The 18,925-nt window shown below is 39.1% G+C and overlaps 1 protein-coding gene across 1 annotated transcript in view; it reads right to left on the reverse strand.

Moving 5' to 3' along the window:
* Nucleotides 1–18,925, reverse strand: part of zanl (zonadhesin, like) — a 51,149-nt gene that overhangs the window by 10,505 nt on the left and 21,719 nt on the right. Inside the window, exons 47-85 of the mRNA XM_062993563.1 lie at nt 18,756–18,899; nt 18,254–18,496; nt 18,025–18,173; nt 17,812–17,940; nt 17,565–17,703; nt 17,331–17,472; nt 16,634–16,830; nt 16,396–16,534; nt 16,167–16,283; nt 14,278–14,402; nt 14,028–14,173; nt 13,271–13,414; nt 13,043–13,150; nt 12,491–12,660; nt 11,959–12,161; nt 11,704–11,845; nt 11,185–11,378; nt 10,956–11,097; nt 10,453–10,697; nt 10,225–10,373; nt 10,007–10,135; nt 9,760–9,898; nt 9,526–9,667; nt 9,065–9,261; nt 8,826–8,964; nt 8,597–8,713; nt 8,303–8,427; nt 7,075–7,220; nt 5,227–5,370; nt 5,018–5,125; nt 4,349–4,518; nt 3,889–4,091; nt 3,549–3,694; nt 3,204–3,447; nt 2,252–2,429; nt 1,956–2,064; nt 1,616–1,710; nt 556–732; nt 25–227 (exon numbers count right to left, since the gene is read on the reverse strand). Of these exons, the coding sequence (XP_062849633.1) occupies nt 25–227; nt 556–732; nt 1,616–1,710; nt 1,956–2,064; nt 2,252–2,429; nt 3,204–3,447; nt 3,549–3,694; nt 3,889–4,091; nt 4,349–4,518; nt 5,018–5,125; nt 5,227–5,370; nt 7,075–7,220; nt 8,303–8,427; nt 8,597–8,713; nt 8,826–8,964; nt 9,065–9,261; nt 9,526–9,667; nt 9,760–9,898; nt 10,007–10,135; nt 10,225–10,373; nt 10,453–10,697; nt 10,956–11,097; nt 11,185–11,378; nt 11,704–11,845; nt 11,959–12,161; nt 12,491–12,660; nt 13,043–13,150; nt 13,271–13,414; nt 14,028–14,173; nt 14,278–14,402; nt 16,167–16,283; nt 16,396–16,534; nt 16,634–16,830; nt 17,331–17,472; nt 17,565–17,703; nt 17,812–17,940; nt 18,025–18,173; nt 18,254–18,496; nt 18,756–18,899 (6,078 nt within the window). The remainder of the gene's footprint in view (nt 1–24; nt 228–555; nt 733–1,615; nt 1,711–1,955; nt 2,065–2,251; nt 2,430–3,203; nt 3,448–3,548; nt 3,695–3,888; nt 4,092–4,348; nt 4,519–5,017; nt 5,126–5,226; nt 5,371–7,074; nt 7,221–8,302; nt 8,428–8,596; nt 8,714–8,825; nt 8,965–9,064; nt 9,262–9,525; nt 9,668–9,759; nt 9,899–10,006; nt 10,136–10,224; nt 10,374–10,452; nt 10,698–10,955; nt 11,098–11,184; nt 11,379–11,703; nt 11,846–11,958; nt 12,162–12,490; nt 12,661–13,042; nt 13,151–13,270; nt 13,415–14,027; nt 14,174–14,277; nt 14,403–16,166; nt 16,284–16,395; nt 16,535–16,633; nt 16,831–17,330; nt 17,473–17,564; nt 17,704–17,811; nt 17,941–18,024; nt 18,174–18,253; nt 18,497–18,755; nt 18,900–18,925) is intronic.

Here is an 18,925-nt window from a genome sequence, read left to right on the forward strand (position 1 = left end):
TAGCACTTATGAACTCTCACATACCGGCCTATAGTTGCTGTTCTTATCAGTACATCCACACTGACTGAAAGGCACACATTTGTCACCGCTGAGTATCAGTCCTTCATCACACACACATCCTTCTACACATGGCTCTGTGCATGTACCAGCTGCACCTGGGTCCTGACAGCTAGCTGGACATGCAGAGCTACAGTGTTCATAGTGGCTGTTAATAGGACACTTCAGGGCTAAAGGGCAAAGAGAAAGAGCAAATGCGATCAAATGTAAAAGAGTTTAGTTTGGAAAGAGATATAAAACTGAATAAAGAATCAGAGTAACAGCAAGAAATGCAATCTATTAAAACACATAGACAAAACACAAACAATTTACTTGCTATAAGACAAATAAATATATAGTATAATTAAGTGTACTAAAGTCTAAATCCTAATAGTCAAAATACTGCACTGTACTTTCAAGACTCCTAATTTAGGAAAGAATACAGAATGAGCACTTCCATACACACACCCCAAATTTCACAGCTACCTTATTGCTACAGACACTATCAGAAAAACTTACGACAAAATGTGTTGTTTCTCCAGTTGATTGGTACTCCAGATAGGGCACACAGGTCAGCATAGCTCTCAATTGCCTGACAGAGTGCCACTGCAGACCCATCTGTGCCACACTGGTCAAACACACAGTTCTCAAAGTATGGGTTAGGTGGTACAACCTTATGGCATTCTTTGAAGATTCCTAAAAGAGACAGAGAAAAAATGGCACTTAATAGGAGACACTACGTAGATGGCACACTGTTTTTTTTTTCAGCTGATCATTTTGGTCCACATACCTGATTTGGCACAGTTTTCATGTCAGATGCCCTTCCTAATGCAACCCTCCTTATTTTTATCCAGACCTGGGACTGGAAGTGAGAGCGCACTGACAAGTGCACCTCCCAATGGCTAGGCTGTCCAGCCACATACCAACCCCAGAACCCACAACCCTTTAAACTTCAAGCTGGAGGTGCTACAGCGAGCTCTTTTTACAGAACAAACACTGGCATGGATTTTAATCATCAATCTAGTCACTGCCAATTCCACCAATTCTCGAGCACCACCTCTGCACTGGCCGAAAAGAGCTGATATAATCAAGCACCCCCAGCTGCATCTTCTCACCTGCCAGTGGTGAAAATCTAACAGAGAACTGCATCGCATACGAAGAGCCATGCTAAGCACTCTGCAAATTATCCATCACTGGTGCAGATGACTATTTTCTCACTCGGACACAGTCAGTTCAAACTCTTGAGCTCAAGATCTTAGTGGTGGTGGGTTAGCGCATAAGACAGCTGAGCCACTGCATCACATGCATGTTGCATGTTTTTTTATTAGTCAGCTCATCTACATGTACATAGGATTAATGGTTTGTGAATGAAATCTCGTTTTATCTGACATACATTGTATTTGCTCTTTTAACTAGATACTTTATAATACTCATTCACATAAAAATAATTGATGTAGACAAGCAGCACAAATCTCTACCAATTTTTTTACCATTGCATAGTGTATATAGTTATGCCATCTGATGAATATAAATTAATGATCCTGGGCTATAATTATATGGGCGTATGTGTTTTTCTCACCATTAGGATCACTGATCATTCCACAACTGGTGGGTTTCACAGCCTCAGTCTCAATATCTTTCTTGCATTCAATATCTCCACCTCCATGAGTACAACTGACAAAATAAAATAAGTTCAAAATAAGTCAGTAAAAAAAAACATTTGAACCCGTATAAAAATCATTTATTAAACGTTATTTGCTAATGCCAATTTCCACCCTTAGGCAACATTTCTTGTCAGTTTTACATTACAGTTGTTGCTCTTTAATTAGTACGCATGTACTGATATCCAGAACTGTTTAAACACCACATTTTATGCCTGTCTTTACTAGACTCAGAATGTGTAAAGGCAATATACATACTCTGGTCTGTCATCAGGCACCTGCCAACTTTCTCCGAGCTCGCTGGTGCTGCCTGTAGGCTTGCCGTTTGACATGATGTTGTCATCACTTGGGTTGTTGTTGAAATTTCCTTTAATATGAATGTAAAAATTGTAATGTAGAAAATTGTAGAAAACACTTTATATAGCAATTGTGATTATAGTGACCTTAATATAGACTTCATTGTCTAGATGAATATATGTGTACATATTCATCTAGATATGTGTTACATATTCTAAAAACAATATGAACAACTATATCTATAACAAAGCTCTTACCACACATTCCACACAACAAGTTTTTGTAGGAGGCAGGAAGGCTGACATCAACATGGTGATTGCCATCAAAGCGGACACGTAAGCCAAAGTTTGTCTCCAGCACAACAAACTTGCCACTGAGGAAGAGCTTAACACCATTCATTAGAGTGATGGGCACAGTCAACTGAACACCATTTACCTGCAAGAGTGCAAGAGAGAGGTTAAGCTCATTTACATGTAAACACCTGACCAGGAGCTTGTTGGACATCCTATTCCAAAATCATCCTATTCTAAAAATATGGGGTTGACACTCTATTTGCTGCTATATTTTGGAGTTTAAAAAAAATTTGGAGTCTCTTTTTGATAGAGAGCCAGATCACGACACACTTCTTCTGACATGTAGTCTGTGGCTACTTCTTATTACCTGCCAATGTTGGGTTCCCACACAGAGCCATATCAGACTCCCCCCATCTGCGTAGGCTTCTGAACCAGTCCCAGAGATCACATTTTACAGCGACAGTGGAAACTAACCTTGCTTTCCTCAAACAAAGCCAACTGTGTTTGTGTGGACGCTCGGGCAGGTCAGTGGCTCTGCAGTTGTGAGCTAGTGCGTTAGACCACTGGTCCCAAGCTATTTCTTTTTTATTTAAATACTCAGGTGGTATCTCAAAATAATACCATAAAATAAAAGAATGCTAACATACCACATCTCATGAAATATTATTTAATGAATTTAATATGTATGTACTTTGGAACATAAGTTTAAGACTTCTAAATTGTATTCATGCACTTTCAGATCCCTGAATCTTAGCGGTCAGTGGTAATGATGCTGTTTACATCAGGCGAAATCAGATATTGAGTTTTTTGTGTGCATGTAAACACACTCAGAACAAACTGTACATTAGGTACCTTGGTCATTTACATATGACTTCAAACGTATATATAAATTCAAATCTTTGAAGATGCCTCTTACCTGGACTTTTCGGCCTTTATCTAGGATAATCTTAATGCCGTAAACATTGACGATAACTGATTTCACATAAGACACTTTCTTGTTACTTCCTCTGTGTTCATTCTGAGTGTCAACAGTAAAGTATGGCATGCCAGAGGTCTCATTGCAAGGCCTGGTGAGGGTGTACGAGCAAGCACCCATGAAGTGATGAACCTTGTTGTCAAAAGAGGTGTAGTGGGGGTCACCATTCACAGAGCAGATTCCAGGAGGTTCAATCTCTGCATGGAATATACAAATCTGATTAATTTTTTTTTTTAACTTTTAATTACTTTGTCACAAAGTTTGTAATAAAAATGCACTGTAGGTCTACCATTTGGTTTACAGATGTACTCTCCATCCTGCAGTTGGCAGGTCTCTGTCGGCAGGCAGCTGGTGTTGTAGCACTGAATAATTTTTCCACCTAGACACATACACTGCTGCTTGCAGCCCTCAAGATACCAGATCTCATTTACCTACAATGTGGGAAAATTACTTAGTTTATTTTGAAATTATCTGACTGCATTCCATTATTTATATGGCCTGGCTATTCATTCAAAATATACATAAATGTCTTAGTATGGAGGGCCCAAAAGCACATGTCTGCACCTTTCTTCTGTTGTGCATACACTTGCCCATTTTCTATAGTATATTAAAGTAAGACACTCACGGGGTGGTAAGAACCTTCAGGATCCACACATCCACAGTCTTTCAGAGGTACACACTTGTCATTGCTCAGGACAAAGCCCGGGTCACACTCACATCCCTCAACACACTTCTCTCCACAGCCAGGTGGTCCATTAACACCTACACATGTTTCTGGACATGAACTTACACACATGGTGTAGTGGCTGTTAGGGGGGCAAACCAGTGCTATAGAGAATAGAGAAAAAATATTAAGTTACAACAGATCCAAAACCTGAAGAACTATAGTACATCATTGCTCAGCACTGACAAGGGATTTAAGAAAACCTCGCATTTTAGGTAACATACAGTATATGGTAAAATTGTTAAGTATTAAAAGCTTACTAAATGACACATAGAAGAAAAATTTTCTGTTTTATCAAGGTAATTGAGTGTGCGGTGGTATAATTGTCAAAGTGTAGTTCTGAATATTACTGAAGACTCACGGCAAAAGTCTGGTTCCCTCCACTGGTGCACTGGGGCTCCTGCACTAAGGCAAGCATCAGTATAAGCCTGGAGCTGATCACACAGAGTCTGCAGCAGTCCCTCATAGCGACACATATCAAACACACAGCTTTGGAAGAACGGCAGAGGGTCCACCACCTTTATACAATCCCTATATAAGAAATGAAATGGGGGAAAAAATGATTTTTTTTTTTTTTGAAAAAACAAATGGCAGGAATCAGGGCAGTACTCTGGGCAAGGCACCAATCCATCACAGGGCTCAGACATAGCCAATTCTCTCTGGCCAATATTCCCACAGGGATTCATACCCTGTGGGTTAGCATAATACTTCTGTGCGACCTGAACATAAAAAGCACAATTAGAAGTATTCATTATGATACATTGTATGCTTTGAAATTTGTAGCAACAGTGTGGGAAAGGTCTTTTTGTTTCCCAGTATGATTGTGGCCCCATGCCCATATGTGGTACATGAAGACAAAGTTTGACTAGGAGGAACTACAGCTGAATAGCCACCTACTGGCATATAGTTAAAATGAAATGAAGAAAATGAAGAAAACTTAAACCTCAAACCTTGGAGGAAAAATATATCAACCCAACATTGGCACCAACACTTTAATTATGTTATGCATTCATGTGTCTGAATTGTTTACCTAAATGGTCCTTTAGTGTCAGTGATTTTGCCACATTTTTCTGGTTTAGACACCTCAGCCTCAAGACTTGGGTTACACGGTGGGTCAGGTGTTTCATCTGGATTGCACCTAAACACATAAAAATGGTCATTTATAAAGAAAATTATGAATGTTATTTAATATGAGCTCAAATAGAACACATGTGCAACACAATACACAATAGGACTAACTTTTCATCCTCATCTTTGTCAGTTTGCCAGCTGTTTCCAAACTGATCTGAGCTGCCAGCCTGTGATCCATCTGGCTTGATGTAGTCATTGTTAGGGTTTCCGTTATAGTCTCCACACAGACCACACATCTGCTCATAGTAGGTACTAAGGTGGGGAAAGAAACAAACAAGGCCATTTAAATCATTTCATGGCTTATGATCTTGAGAAATGAATTCAGGAATAAGGTGCTGTATTTAACCTTGTACTGTACACTCCTGTGCAAAATAAAGGCCAAGCCATAATTGGCAAATTACAACAAGTTATTAGTCTCTAAATTGCCAAGAGTTAAACACTAGGGATGCATCAATACCATTTTTTCCCAACCGAGTACAAGTACAAGTACATGTATTTTTGTACTTGCCGATACCGATACCAATACCTATTCAGAATGATGGAGTTAATGAGTTAATGGAGTTGAGTTGGAGGTTAATAAATATTTTTGTAATGTTGGTGTTTTGTTGTTATGTTTTGTAGAGAACGATCAGGTCAGAAATACTGTAAAACGTGTGTGTGTGTGCCGGTGTATTCTGATATAAACTATATTATCCCCCTGTCCCACCTGTTTACACTCCTCTCCTGCGTTTCCCCTCACACCGTATCCTGCGTTCTCATTGGCTGTTCGACATGTCACTCATTCCCAGTCGCACATCTCAGATCAGATATCTGACGTGCTCGATCCGAGCGCTCGTCGAGCCGGTCGGATCGAGTTGTTGGATAGTTCACACTTCGAGTTGTTGGATAGTTCACGTGATCGAGAGCCGAGTTTTGATCGCCGAGCGAACGCCGAGTTGCTCCCGAGCCGGCAAATCTAGCGCCGACCAGTCGCCGAGCAAAAATCAGGGCAAAAATCGTGTAGTGTGAACTAGGCATAACGCAGCAACGTGCACTAGGCACACGGTATCGGATGTTTAGCATCGGAGCCTCGTTTGCGAGTACGAGTACAAGTTAATGAGTGCGGTATCGGGCAAATACCCGATACCAGTATCCGGTACTCATGCATCTCTATTAAACACCCTTCCACTTTAACAATTCACTCCATTTGCCACCAGTAAAACTCCCTTTTTGCTATAGCAAGACATGGAAATGTATTTATTGTTTTCTTGTACACAAAAAGTAAAATTGTGATAATTATTAAAATATTTATAAAAATTTTTGTTGCCAGAAAGAATCAGAAAGGCCCAAAATAATGTCCTAAATGGATGACTGAATGTCTGAAATGTATAGTGCTCAGACCAGAGAAAAGCCTACAATAACTGATTTCAAGACCTTAAAAGGCAAAACTCTTACTAAAAGGTTGTCTCATAATAGTTTCCAGTCTTTGCAACGTCATCTGAGGATTTAAAGGCCATGCACTTTCAAAGGTGGTTTCTGGCCTTGCCCTACACTGATGTTTTTAAAATGTTATGTATGGTGAATGGTGAAAAGTGTCAATTACTTGTGATTTTACATTGATAAATGTTCTTTTTAAACTGACTGGCAATTCTCTCATGAAATTTGGTACAAAGAGTCATGACCCATCATTGCTTGTAAAGACTGAGCCTTTGGTGGATCCTCCTTTTATACCCAATCATGATTCCCTCATCTGTTACCAATTCACCTGCTTATTGTGAAATTTTTCAAAACAGTGTAACTCTTCACTCATATTTTGCTTCTTTCCCTAATTTTCAGTGTGTTGCAGGCAACAAATTTCCTTCTACTTTTTGTCAGTTAAATTAAGATTCAAGAGAATTAACAAAGCACAGATTGCATTCTCTTCATTGCGTTTTGCAAAATGTCCCAACTTTAAATATTTATTTATTAAAGCAGTACCTGGGCACAGTGACCTTAGCATAGTGGTTGCCGTCCCAGCGCACCTCAAGGCCAAATGGAGTGGTAAGAATGACATACTGGCCAGCTGAGGTGAGAGAGATGAGTGGAGAGGGTGAGTGTGGGAGGGCTACTTTACGCCCGTTTACCTGCAAGGGTAGAAATGCAAAGTAGTATTAGTTGTGCAAACAACAAAAAGAAGGACAAATGTATTGCTAGTTTAACAATTTAAACACACTTTGCTAGTAACAAATAACTGTGGAAGTCTTTCAGCTTTGCTGCAAGTTGTCAAACTTGGGCCTAAATGCAAAGCTCGGGCACTTGTATTTTCGTACCAAATACTCAGGCACTACTTTAACTGCTGTAACTTGAGTGTCTTAGTAGAGTGTTATGGGCCACCACAACCCTTTAACAGCATTGGCGGATATGTTTGTTTTGGAGGTGGCAAGCACTTTTTAAGTGGTTCAAATCTCTCACATGTTTACTTAGAGCGAGATTTGGTGATTTTCACGCTCATCTAACCATTCAGTCAATATTGTAGATATTGTCATCCTAAGGGTGCACAATAACATTAAAATAAAAATGTTGATCGCACTGAACAAATCAAAATAACATTGTCTTGATTTGTACTGATCCACGCTTATAAAAAAGTAAGTTTACACATGCTATGCCAGCAAAAATCCCCCAAACCATAACAGCCACACAGAGTAGGGGCCAAGCATCCAGACTTACCCTGGTTTCTTGGTGTATGGCATTGTGAGAGGGGTTTTATGCACTGCAAACCTACTATTTAATTCTCTCACTTCATTGGCAACCCCTATAAAGCCAATCATGTCTATACATAGACGCCAGGCCAGCTGATAGAACCACTGGGAATTCCATCCATGAATCCCAGCAGTAGTGGGCTAGCTTTTACCACCACACCACCCAAACACACTACTTTATTATCCAATTCCTAGAGAGTGGTTGGACTGTTGGACTGTCATGTTTTGCATTAACAGTTTTTTCTTTAATTTGTATAGCATAAGATGCAGTAAATGATACAAAACCAATGAGCAGAAAAGATTTATATCATACAAAAATACATGAAAAAGAATCATCCTAACTATTTAATAAGTGTTTAAATTTAAAATGTAAAGAGAGACATAAAAAATGTAAAGGAGTTACAGCCTTATCCCTAAAGTTAATCCCAAAATACATCTCATACCATATATAGTTTGTTCATACTGACCAGAGTTCTTCTGCTCTTCATCATGGTCACAGTAATGTCGTTTATAGTCACATATATCTTCCTGAGATAAGACACACCAGCGATTCCTCTCTCCTCGTTCTTTCCCTCCACAGAGAACCAGGGACCTGTACAATACACAACAATCAGTAAAAAAATTTTTTTTAATATTTTAATAAATATACATTTTAATAAATTAAAACACTGCAAAAACTGCAGTTTATAACCTAGCAAAATAACATGAATATACACATGCAGACATTGCACTGAATAAATCTTTTTCAGCTGAGTACTCACCAGTGTTGTTTCTGCAAGTGCGAGCCAGTGTGTAGGTGCAGGTTCCCATGAAGGTGTAGTAATTACCATCAAATGTGGTGTAATGAGGGTCACCAGAGATGATACAGTCCTGATGGCCTAAAGAGAAACAGAAAACACACCGAGTCACTTATAATGTATAAGCGTGTAACTATTAGGTAAAATATTCTTGATAATATTGTCAAATATAAAAATATAGTATAATACTGACCAACTGGGTAACATCCTATTACTCCTCCCTGCACACCACACTGCTGCATTGGGGGACATTCAGCAGCTCTGCAGGTAACAAATGGAGGATTACATGTGCACTGCAGCTCACAATCCTTGGTGTAGAACTTGTCCCCAGGCTAAAATCCAGGAAGCAAAGTGATAAAAAGGAGAAAAAAAAAGGTTATTGTACACTGCAAGCACTTTATAATTAACACGTGTTAATACACAATCATTTACCTGGTAATATTGTCCATTATGCAAACATCCACATGTGTCTTGCTTCACACACTTGTCACCACTTAGTACATATCCAGGATCACACTTGCACCCCTCAGAACAAGGTCCAGTGCAATGGCTGGGTGGCAGAGGGGTACAGGAGGGCTGACAAGGGGGAATGCAGGAATCATAGTGGCTGTTGGGTGGGCATTTAAGAGCTAAAAAATACACAAAGTGTTAATGAGTTATTAATAATAATTATAAAGCTATTGTTATGACTTGTCACTTTAACTTATTTGAATTAGGATTGCTTTCATTGGTTAGATACTAAACACTAATAAAACAATTGATCTAACAATTGCTTTACTAACACAATATGTAAACTTTGAAAAGTAACAAAGCAAGAGTCACTGACTGTTGACTGTTTTGTCTGTCAGTATAAATGGTTGTTTATGCACCACAGTGGTTTATTTCAGACTTACGGCAGAAAGTGTTGTTTCTCCAGGGTCCGATGTTAACGCCACGGTCCTGACACTCATTTACATAGGCTTCGATTGCCTCACACAGGGCAGAGTTAGGGCCGCCCAGGGCACACAGATCAAATACACAGTTTTTGAAGAAACTCTGCACAAATACACAATGTAAATTAATGTTACTATTAAATTATGTAATTTATTAAATACTTAGCTGTAACTAGTCTGGTCTGCTTAACTCACATTAGGATTGACTTTTGGGTGACACACAGCAAATGGACCTTTGCTGTCCAATATGATACCACAGTAAGCAGGACTCTCATAAAGGTCCTGTTCTGTTTCTGTGCAGCCAGGTGTCGGGTCACCTGGACTCTTATTACAGCTGAGAAGCAAATACAAAGAAGAGTTAGTCTTCTTCCAGCAAGTCAACAAAGGGTCAAAATGGGATATCTTAAAAATACCTCAGTATGTGCAATATAGAATTACTTACTCTGGGTCTGTGTTCCAGCTGTTGCCAAATTCAGTTGGATTAGTGACCAATTCACCAGTGGGGGTGCGGAAATCATCCAAACTGTTGCCATTGTAGTCACCACACAGACCACAAAGCTTGTTCTGATAGCTGGGCAAACACAAAAACACATTACAGGAGTAATCAAAGCTGTAATTGTAACAAAAAAGCTATTATTGTCACCATAACACAACACTCACTCTTTGATGACTTTGATATCCATGTAATGGTTTCCATCATATTGTACTGTCACACCAAACTGCATTGCCACAGTGTAGAGTGTCCCATGTTTGAAGACGTCCACTCCAGCAACAGGGCTCAGAGGAAGATTCACATTGGTTCCATTCAGCTAGAAACAGATGGAGATGAGTACTCAAAACTAAATTTAGCAGAATCCCTTTCTAGAATGCTTTACCCAATTCACCTACCTGCACAACTCCCCCTTTCAGGATGGACACCTTTACTCCTAGAACATGGACGTGGACAGCAGCTACATAACTGACCGTGGGAATGTTATAACGATTCTCGTTTTCAGTATAGACAGCAAAGTAGGGAATGTCTGTACTGTTGCACGGCTCAGAAACCAAGTATGTGCAGTTGCCCATAAAGTCATAGTAGCGCTTGTCAAAAGTGGAGTAGTGAGGGTCACCTGAGATAATACAGTTTGAGGAGTCTATGTGGAAAAGATAAACAGATGTTAAAAAACTTAAATGCAAATTATTTAAACAAATATGTAGACTTGCTTATATTTTTTTTAATGATTCTATACGGTTACAACAAATAATACCATAGACTTCTGACCATTCACTCCTTATGAGATTTTACCATATCTATGTCTCTATGTGTCATGACATTGCCTGCCCAAACTGTCTTGTAGTTTTATAACCTTTATAATAAGTACAACTTTCCTTCCTAAGTAATAATTACATACCTTTAGGATAGCAGCCATGGATTCCTCCCACTTCTCTGCATTCTTCTGTGGGGTCACAGGTGTTGTCCACACAATTTAAGGTGTAATTTCCAGCACAGCGACACAGTTTGGAGCAGCCATTTCCAAACACAATCTCTCCAGGCTGAAAACCATTCATTTAAAAAAACTTAAAGAGCTGCTTTAGGTATGAATACAGAATTTCTCTTAATCAAATATCTATTCCATTTACCTCATAGTAGTTATTGCTATCATCCAGACAGCCACACTTTTCAATGGGTATACAACGTTTGCCTTTGAACACAAAACCTGGTTTGCAGAAGCAGCCACTGATACAGGAGCCAGTGCAGTTGGTGGAGGGTTCTTTACAGCTGGGAATGCAAGCTGGTCCACACTCTATGTACTCAGAATCAGGAGGGCATTTCACTATTTGTGAAGAAGAAGAAAAGTTAGAGCATGGCTGTATTGCATATATACAGTACATAAAAAGGAGAATGTAATCATTTTACCTGGTGGGGTTGTGGGAGAAGTTGGCTTCGGAGTTGTGGGTTTGGGTGTGGATGGTTTTGGGGTTGTTGGCTGGGGTGTTGGGGGTTTTGTGGTATGTCCATCTAAAGGTCCAAACAAACAGAAAAGATTAAAAAAGCTAATTAAGGCCACATTTCTACTGATTATCCTGATGTTTCTGTGTGCATTTACATAAAAGTACATCTAGAAAAAAAAATCAAATTCTTGTTAGTCTATACTGTACCATTTGGTTTACAGATGTACTCTCCATCCTGCAGTTGGCAGGTCTCTGTCGGCAGGCAGCTGGTGTTGTAGCACTGGAGAATTTTTCCACTGAGACATACACACTGATGCTTACAGCCTTCCATATACCAGGTCTCATTTATCTACAAATTGTAAAAAAAAAACACATTATTAATTAAATGTTGAAATTAGTAATTTAAAGTACTTCTCTTTGCATGTCTGTGTTTGTGTTGTGTGCATTGTAAGACACACTTACTGGATGGTAGGAGCCTTCAGGGTCCACACAACCACAGTCTCTCAGAGGTACACACTTGTCATTGCTCAGAACAAAGCCAGAGTCACACTCACATCCCTCAACACACTTCTCTCCACAGCCAGGTGGTCCATTAACACCTACACATGTTTCTGGACATGAACTCACACACATGGAGTAGTGGCTGTTGGGGGGACAAACCAGAGCTGTGAAGAAAAAGACAAAATAAAGTTATTACATATTTTAGTTTGGCAAGTTGTTTTCTGTAGGTGCTAGCATTTGCTGACATTGTAAGTATTACAGTACTGGAATCATTTCCATTTTTTGGGCAAGCTTTGCTTCAAAGGTACACATGAGAGAAAAGTTAATCAAAGCACATTTAAAATCACTAACAGAATCAAATCAAATGTAGACATAAAGTGTTGAATACGAAAACTTTTAAAGTAACTTACACCCACAATATTTTAATAAAGTAAGCCATCAGCAACTAAGTGTAGGTGAGAACCAAAGTACAAGCGTTTTAGTTAAGACTCACGGCAGAAGTCTGGTTCCCTCCACTGGTGAACTGGGGCTCCGGCACTAAGGCAAGCATCAGTATAAGCCTGGAGCTGATCACACAGAGTCTGCAGAAGTCCCTCATAGCGACACATATCAAACACACAGCTTTGGAAGAACGGCAGAGGGTCCACCACCTTTATACAATCCCTGTTTGTATTGGGAAAAAAAGAAAAAGAATGAGCAATGCCCGTGCTGCTCTGTTCATTATCAAGAATTTGTGCTTCTGTCTCACTTCTTGTCACTTCTTGTCACTTTAGCCCTATTTTCTCTTTACTTGTATCCTGATATTAACCACTTTGCACCAGAATGGTGGCTGATATAGTCTGTACTATCCCAAAACAAGCAAAGGTACATTAAAGTTCTTTTGTTTCTAAAAGTGTAGGTTCTTAAAACTTTACAGTACTAAGACTGAAACTTAAACTCTCAGATGACCATAACTAAAATGGAAAACAGATTGGTCTTGTCAGGTATTGTTTTACCAATTTCATATGTGACAGTCCTAATATGTAATGATCTAATATTTGCTTACCTGAAGGGCCCACTGATGTTAGTTATTTTACCACATTTCTCTGGTTTAGACACCTCAGCTTCTAGACTTGGGTCACATGGTGGGTCAGGTTTGTCATCAGGCTTGCACCTAAAACACAACACACATTTATTCAGTGATTATTAAATGTGTCATCACTGATTTCAATGATTAAACATTTGTCTCAAATTTATATATCAAAATAGATGAGTGAAACCAAAGTAAACCTACGTTTCATCTTCATCTTCATCAGTTTGCCAGCTGTTGCCAAATTGATCTGAGTTGCCGGCCAGAGAACCATCTGGCTTGATGTAGTCATTATTTGGGTTTCCGTTATAGTCTCCACACAGACCACACATCTGCTCATAGTAGGTACTAAGATGCAGATAGATACAGAGAGTTAGTGTAATACACTAGTAACAAGGTATAGTACTACTATGTTAGTCACAAGATTTGCCTGGACTTTGTTTATGAATACCAAGAGCTTTGTGTTTATAAAATAAGCATTGTTTTTATTATTATTAATAATTATTATTATTATCAATAATTAATTAAATTTTTGTTTTTGCCACAATGTATTTATTAGCGACTAAAACGTAAGATTTAATGTAAATGACATTTTTTTACTCTCTTTAAAGAAAAGACACAAACTTATGATAAACAAACAGAAACTATATAACCAACACATGGATATCCAATTTAGATAACCTTCTACATTTTCATGTTGGAAATTTATTTGACAAAGGTTCAAATCCAATTTTTGTCCTATACATGCTTTTAACACTGGAGACTAAGTGAAGCCAGAATTTTTAATTCTCCTAATTAAAAGTCCAGAGCCATAGCTGCAGATTCACTAATAACTCTTGTTATCACTCCTGTAACCCTGATTTCACTTATTAACTTCTATTAAACTAAATATTGAGCATTGTATACTGAAGTCAAATGTGACACATACTCATGTAGAATACAAGTCATTTAAAAAGCTTACCTAGGCACAGTGATCTTAGCATAATGGTTGCCATCCCAGCGCACCTCCAGACCAAATGGTGTGGTGAGAATGACATACTGTCCAGCCGTGGTTAGAGAGATTAGTGGAGAGGGGGAATGAGGAAGTGCCACTTTGAGTCCGTTCACCTGTACAAGTGAAAATGTGAAGTGATTATTGCTACCATGAATAACACTTAATATAGAAGCTATTAAAAGAGGAGAAACAAATGGTATTTTCTTATTGTGCTAACCAAGGTCTTTCTGCTCTTCATCAATGTTACAGTGATGCTATTGACGGTCACATACAACTTCCTGAGATAAGAGACACCAGCGATTCCTCTCTCCTCATTCTTTCCCTCCACAGAGAACCAGGGACCTGTACAATACACAATAATCACACCAGTGCTTAAACCTATTTGTGTGCACATGTTTAAAGCAGTGTCAAATGTTATAGAAAACAGAATTGTAAGATTTAAAGTATTGCTGATAAATACTGCACTTTCTAACATCTACATGAAAAAGTTGATTTATTTCAGTAATTCCATTCAAAAAGTGAAACTTGTATATTATATTTATTCATTACACACAGACTGATATATTTCAAATGTTTATTTCTTTTAATGTTGATGATTATAACTGACAACTAATGAAAACCCCAAATTCAGTATCTCAGAAAATATTACTTAAGACCAATACAAAAAAAGGATTTTTAGAAATGTTGGCCAACTGAAAAGTATGAACATGAAAAGTATGAGCATGTACAGCACTCAATACTTAGTTGGGGCTCCTTTTGCCTGGATTACTGCAGCAATGCGGCGTGGCATGGAGTCCATCAGTCTGTGGCACTGCTCAGGTGTTATGAGAGCCCAGGTTGCTCTGATAGTGGCCTTCAGCTCTTCTGAATTGTTGGGTCTGGCATATCGCATCTTCCCCTTCACAATACCCCATAGATTTTCTATGGGGTTAATGTCAGGTGAGTTTGCTGGCCAATTAAGAACAGGGATACCATGGTCCTTAAACCAGGTACTGGTAGCTTTGGCACTGTGTGCAGGTGCCAAGTCCTGTTGGAAAATGAAATCTGCATCTCCATAAAGTTGGTCAGCAGCAGGAAGCATGAAGTGCTCTAAAACTTCCTGGTAGACGGCTGCATTGACCTTGGACCTCAGAAAACACAGTGGACCAACACCAGCAGATGACATGGCACTCCAAACCATCACTGACTGTGGAAACTTTACACTGGACCTCAAGCAACGTGGATTCTGTGCCTCTCCTCTCTTCCCCCAGACTCTGGGACCTTGATTTCCAAAGGTAATGCAAAATTTACTTTCATCAAAGAACATAACTTTGGACCACTCAGCAGTCCTTTTTGTCTTTAACCCAAGCGAGACGCTTCTGACGCTGTCTCTTGTTCAAGAGTGGCTTGACACAAGGAATGCGACAGCTGAAACCCATGTCTTGCATACGTCTGTGCGTGGTGGTTCTTGAAGCACTGACTCCAGCTGCAGTCCACTCTTTGTGAATCTCCCCCACATTTTGGGTTTTGTTTCACAATCCTCTCCAGGGTGCGGTTATCCCTATTGCTTGTACACTTTTTTCTACCACATCTTTTCCTTCCCTTCGCCTCTCTATTAATGTGCTTGGACACAGAGCTCTGTGAACAGCCAGTCTCTTTAGCAATGACCTTTTCTGTCTTGCCCTCCTTGTGCAAGGTGTCAATGGTCGTCTTTTGGACAACTGTCAAGTCAGCAGTCTTCCCCATGATTGTGTAGCCTACAGAACTAGACAGAGACCATTTAAAGGCCTTTGCAGGTGTTTTGAGTTAATTAGCTGATTGGAGTGTGGCACCAGGTGTCTTCAATATTGTACCTTGTCACAATATTCTAATTTTCTGAGATACTGAATTTGGGGTTTTCATTAGTTGTCAGTTATAATCATCAACATTAAAAGAAATAAACATTTGAAATATATCAGTCTGTGTGTAATGAATGAATATAATATACAAGTTTCACTTTTTGAATGGAATTACTGAAATAAATCAACTTTTTCATGATATTCTAATTTTATGACCAGCACCAGTATATGAATGAATATACACATGCAGACATTGCACTGAATAAATCTTTTTCAGCTGAGTACTCACCAGTGTTGTTTCTGCAAGTGCGAGCCAGTGTGTAGGTGCAGGTTCCCATGAAGGTGTAGTAATTACCATCAAATGTGGTGTAATGAGGGTCACCAGAGATGATACAGTCCTGATGGCCTAAAGAGAAACAGAAAACACACCGAGTCACTTATAATGTATAAGCGTGTAACTATTAGGTAAAATATTCTTGATAATATTGTCAAATATAAAAATATAGTATAATACTGACCAACTGGGTAACATCCTATTACTCCTCCCTGCACACCACACTGCTGCATTGGGGGACATTCAGCAGCTCTGCAGGTAACAAATGGAGGATTACATGTGCACTGCAGCTCACAGTCCTTGGTGTAGAACTTGTCCCCAGGCTAAAATCCAAGAAGCAAAGTGATAAAAAGAAAAAAAAATAGGTTATTGTACACTGCAAGCACTTCATAATTAATGTGTGTTAATACACAATCATTTACCTGGTAATACTGTCCATTATGCAAACATCCACATGTGTCTTGCTTCACACACTTGTCACCACTTAGTACATATCCAGGATCACACTTGCACCCCTCAGAACAAGGTCCAGTGCAATGGCTGGGTGGCAGAGGGGTACAGGAGGGCTGACAAGGGGGAACGCAGGAGTCATAGTGGCTGTTGGGTGGGCATTTAAGAGCTAAAAAAAGAACACAATGTGTCACCAATAGTAATGATAAAGTTAGTCATTTTTAAAAGCTATTTAAAAACAGATTTTTAAAGAACATTTATGAAGTCATTGATTAGATACTAAATACTAAGAAAACTGATCTAACAATTGCTGGAACCCCTGAAGGAAGCTTTGCTGACAATATATAAAAAACGTGAGAAGTTGTTATTGACCCTGTTGCTGCCCTTTTCAAAAATCTAACTATCAAAGGTGAAGTGCAATCTGGCCAGATTTACTGAAAGGGTACAGTCACAGTGAATTGGTATGCCAAGTTTAAACACAGTTGATACTAATAGCTAAAAAGCTAAAACCAGGCCCTAGTCATTTCTTGGACTAGATTTAAGTTCCCCTAATTCCATTAATTGACACTGCTAATGGTAAAACAATTGCTAATGCATTTAAAAGTCATGAATGAAAACACAAAATGACAAAGTATGACAATGTGATTTTATGGTTCATTTGAGACTTACGGCAGAAAGTGTTGTTTCTCCAGGGTCCGATGTTAACGCCACGGTCCTGACACTCATTTACATAGGCTTCGATTGCCTCACACAGGGCAGAGTTAGGGCCGCCCAGGGCACACAGATCAAATACACAGTTTTTGAAGAAACTCTGCACAAATACACAATGTAAATTAATGTTACTATTAAATTATGTAATTTATTAAATACTTAGCTGTAACTAGTCTGGTCTGCTTAACTCACATTAGGATTGACTTTTGGATGACACACAGCAAATGGACCTTTGCTGTCCAATATGATACCACAGTAAGCAGGACTCTCATAAAGGTCCTGTTCTGTTTCTGTGCAGCCAGGTGTCGGGTCACCTGGACTCTTATTACAGCTGAGAAGCAAATACAAAGAAGAGTTAGTCTTCTTCTAGCAATTCAACAAAGGGTCAAAATGGGATATCTTAAAAATTCCTCAGTATGTACAATATAGAATCACTTACTCTGGGTCTGTGTTCCAGCTGTTGCCAAATTCAGTTGGATTAGTGACCAATTCACCAGTGGGGGTGCGGAAATCATCCAAACTGTTGCCATTGTAGTCACCACACAGACCACAAAGCTTGTTCTGATAGCTGGGCAAACACAAAAACACATTACAGGAGTAATCAAAGCTGTAATTGTAACAGAAAAGCTATTATTGTCACCATAACACTCACTCTTTGATGACTTTGATATCCATGTAGTGGTTTCCATCATATTGTACTGTCACACCAAACTGCATTGCCACAGTGTAGAGTGTCCCATGTTTGAAGACGTCCACTCCAGCAACAGGGCTCAGAGGAAGATTCACATTGGTTCCATTCAGCTAGAAACAGATGGAGATGAGTACTCAAAACAAAATATAGCAGAATCCCTTTCTAGAATGCTTTACCCTAGTTCACCTACCTGAACAACTCCCCCTTTCAGGATGGACACCTTTACTCCTAGAACATGGACGTGGACAGCAGCTACATAACTGACCGTGGGAATGTTATAGCGATGCTCGTTTTCAGTATAGACAGCAAAGTAGGGAACGTCTGTACTGTTGCACGGCTCAGAAACCAAGTATGTGCAGTTGCCCATAAAGTCATAGTAGCGCTTGTCAAAGGTGGAGTAGTGAGGGTCACCTGAGATAATACAGTTGGAGGAGTCTATGTGGAAAAGATAAACAGATGTTAAAAAACTTAAATGCAAATTATTTAAACAAATATGTAGACTTGCTTATATTTGTTTTAATGATTCTTTACGGTAACAACAAATAATACCATAGACTTCTGACCATTTCACTCCTAATGAGATTTTACCATATCTATATCTCTATGTGTCATGACATTGCCTGCCCAAACTGTCTCGTAGTTTTACATCCTTTGTAATATGTACAACTTTCCTTCCTAAGTAATAATTACATGCCTTTAGGATAGCAGCCATGGATTCCTCCCACTTCTCTGCATTCTTCTGTGGGGTCACAGGTGTTGTCCACACAATTTAAGGTGTAATTTCCAGCACAGCGACACAGTTTGGAGCAGCCATTTCCAAACACAATCTCTCCAGGCTGAAAACCATTCATTTAAAAAAAAC

This window comes from Trichomycterus rosablanca, chromosome 4, assembly GCF_030014385.1.
Source record: "Trichomycterus rosablanca isolate fTriRos1 chromosome 4, fTriRos1.hap1, whole genome shotgun sequence".
Lineage (NCBI taxonomy): Eukaryota > Metazoa > Chordata > Actinopteri > Siluriformes > Trichomycteridae > Trichomycterus > Trichomycterus rosablanca.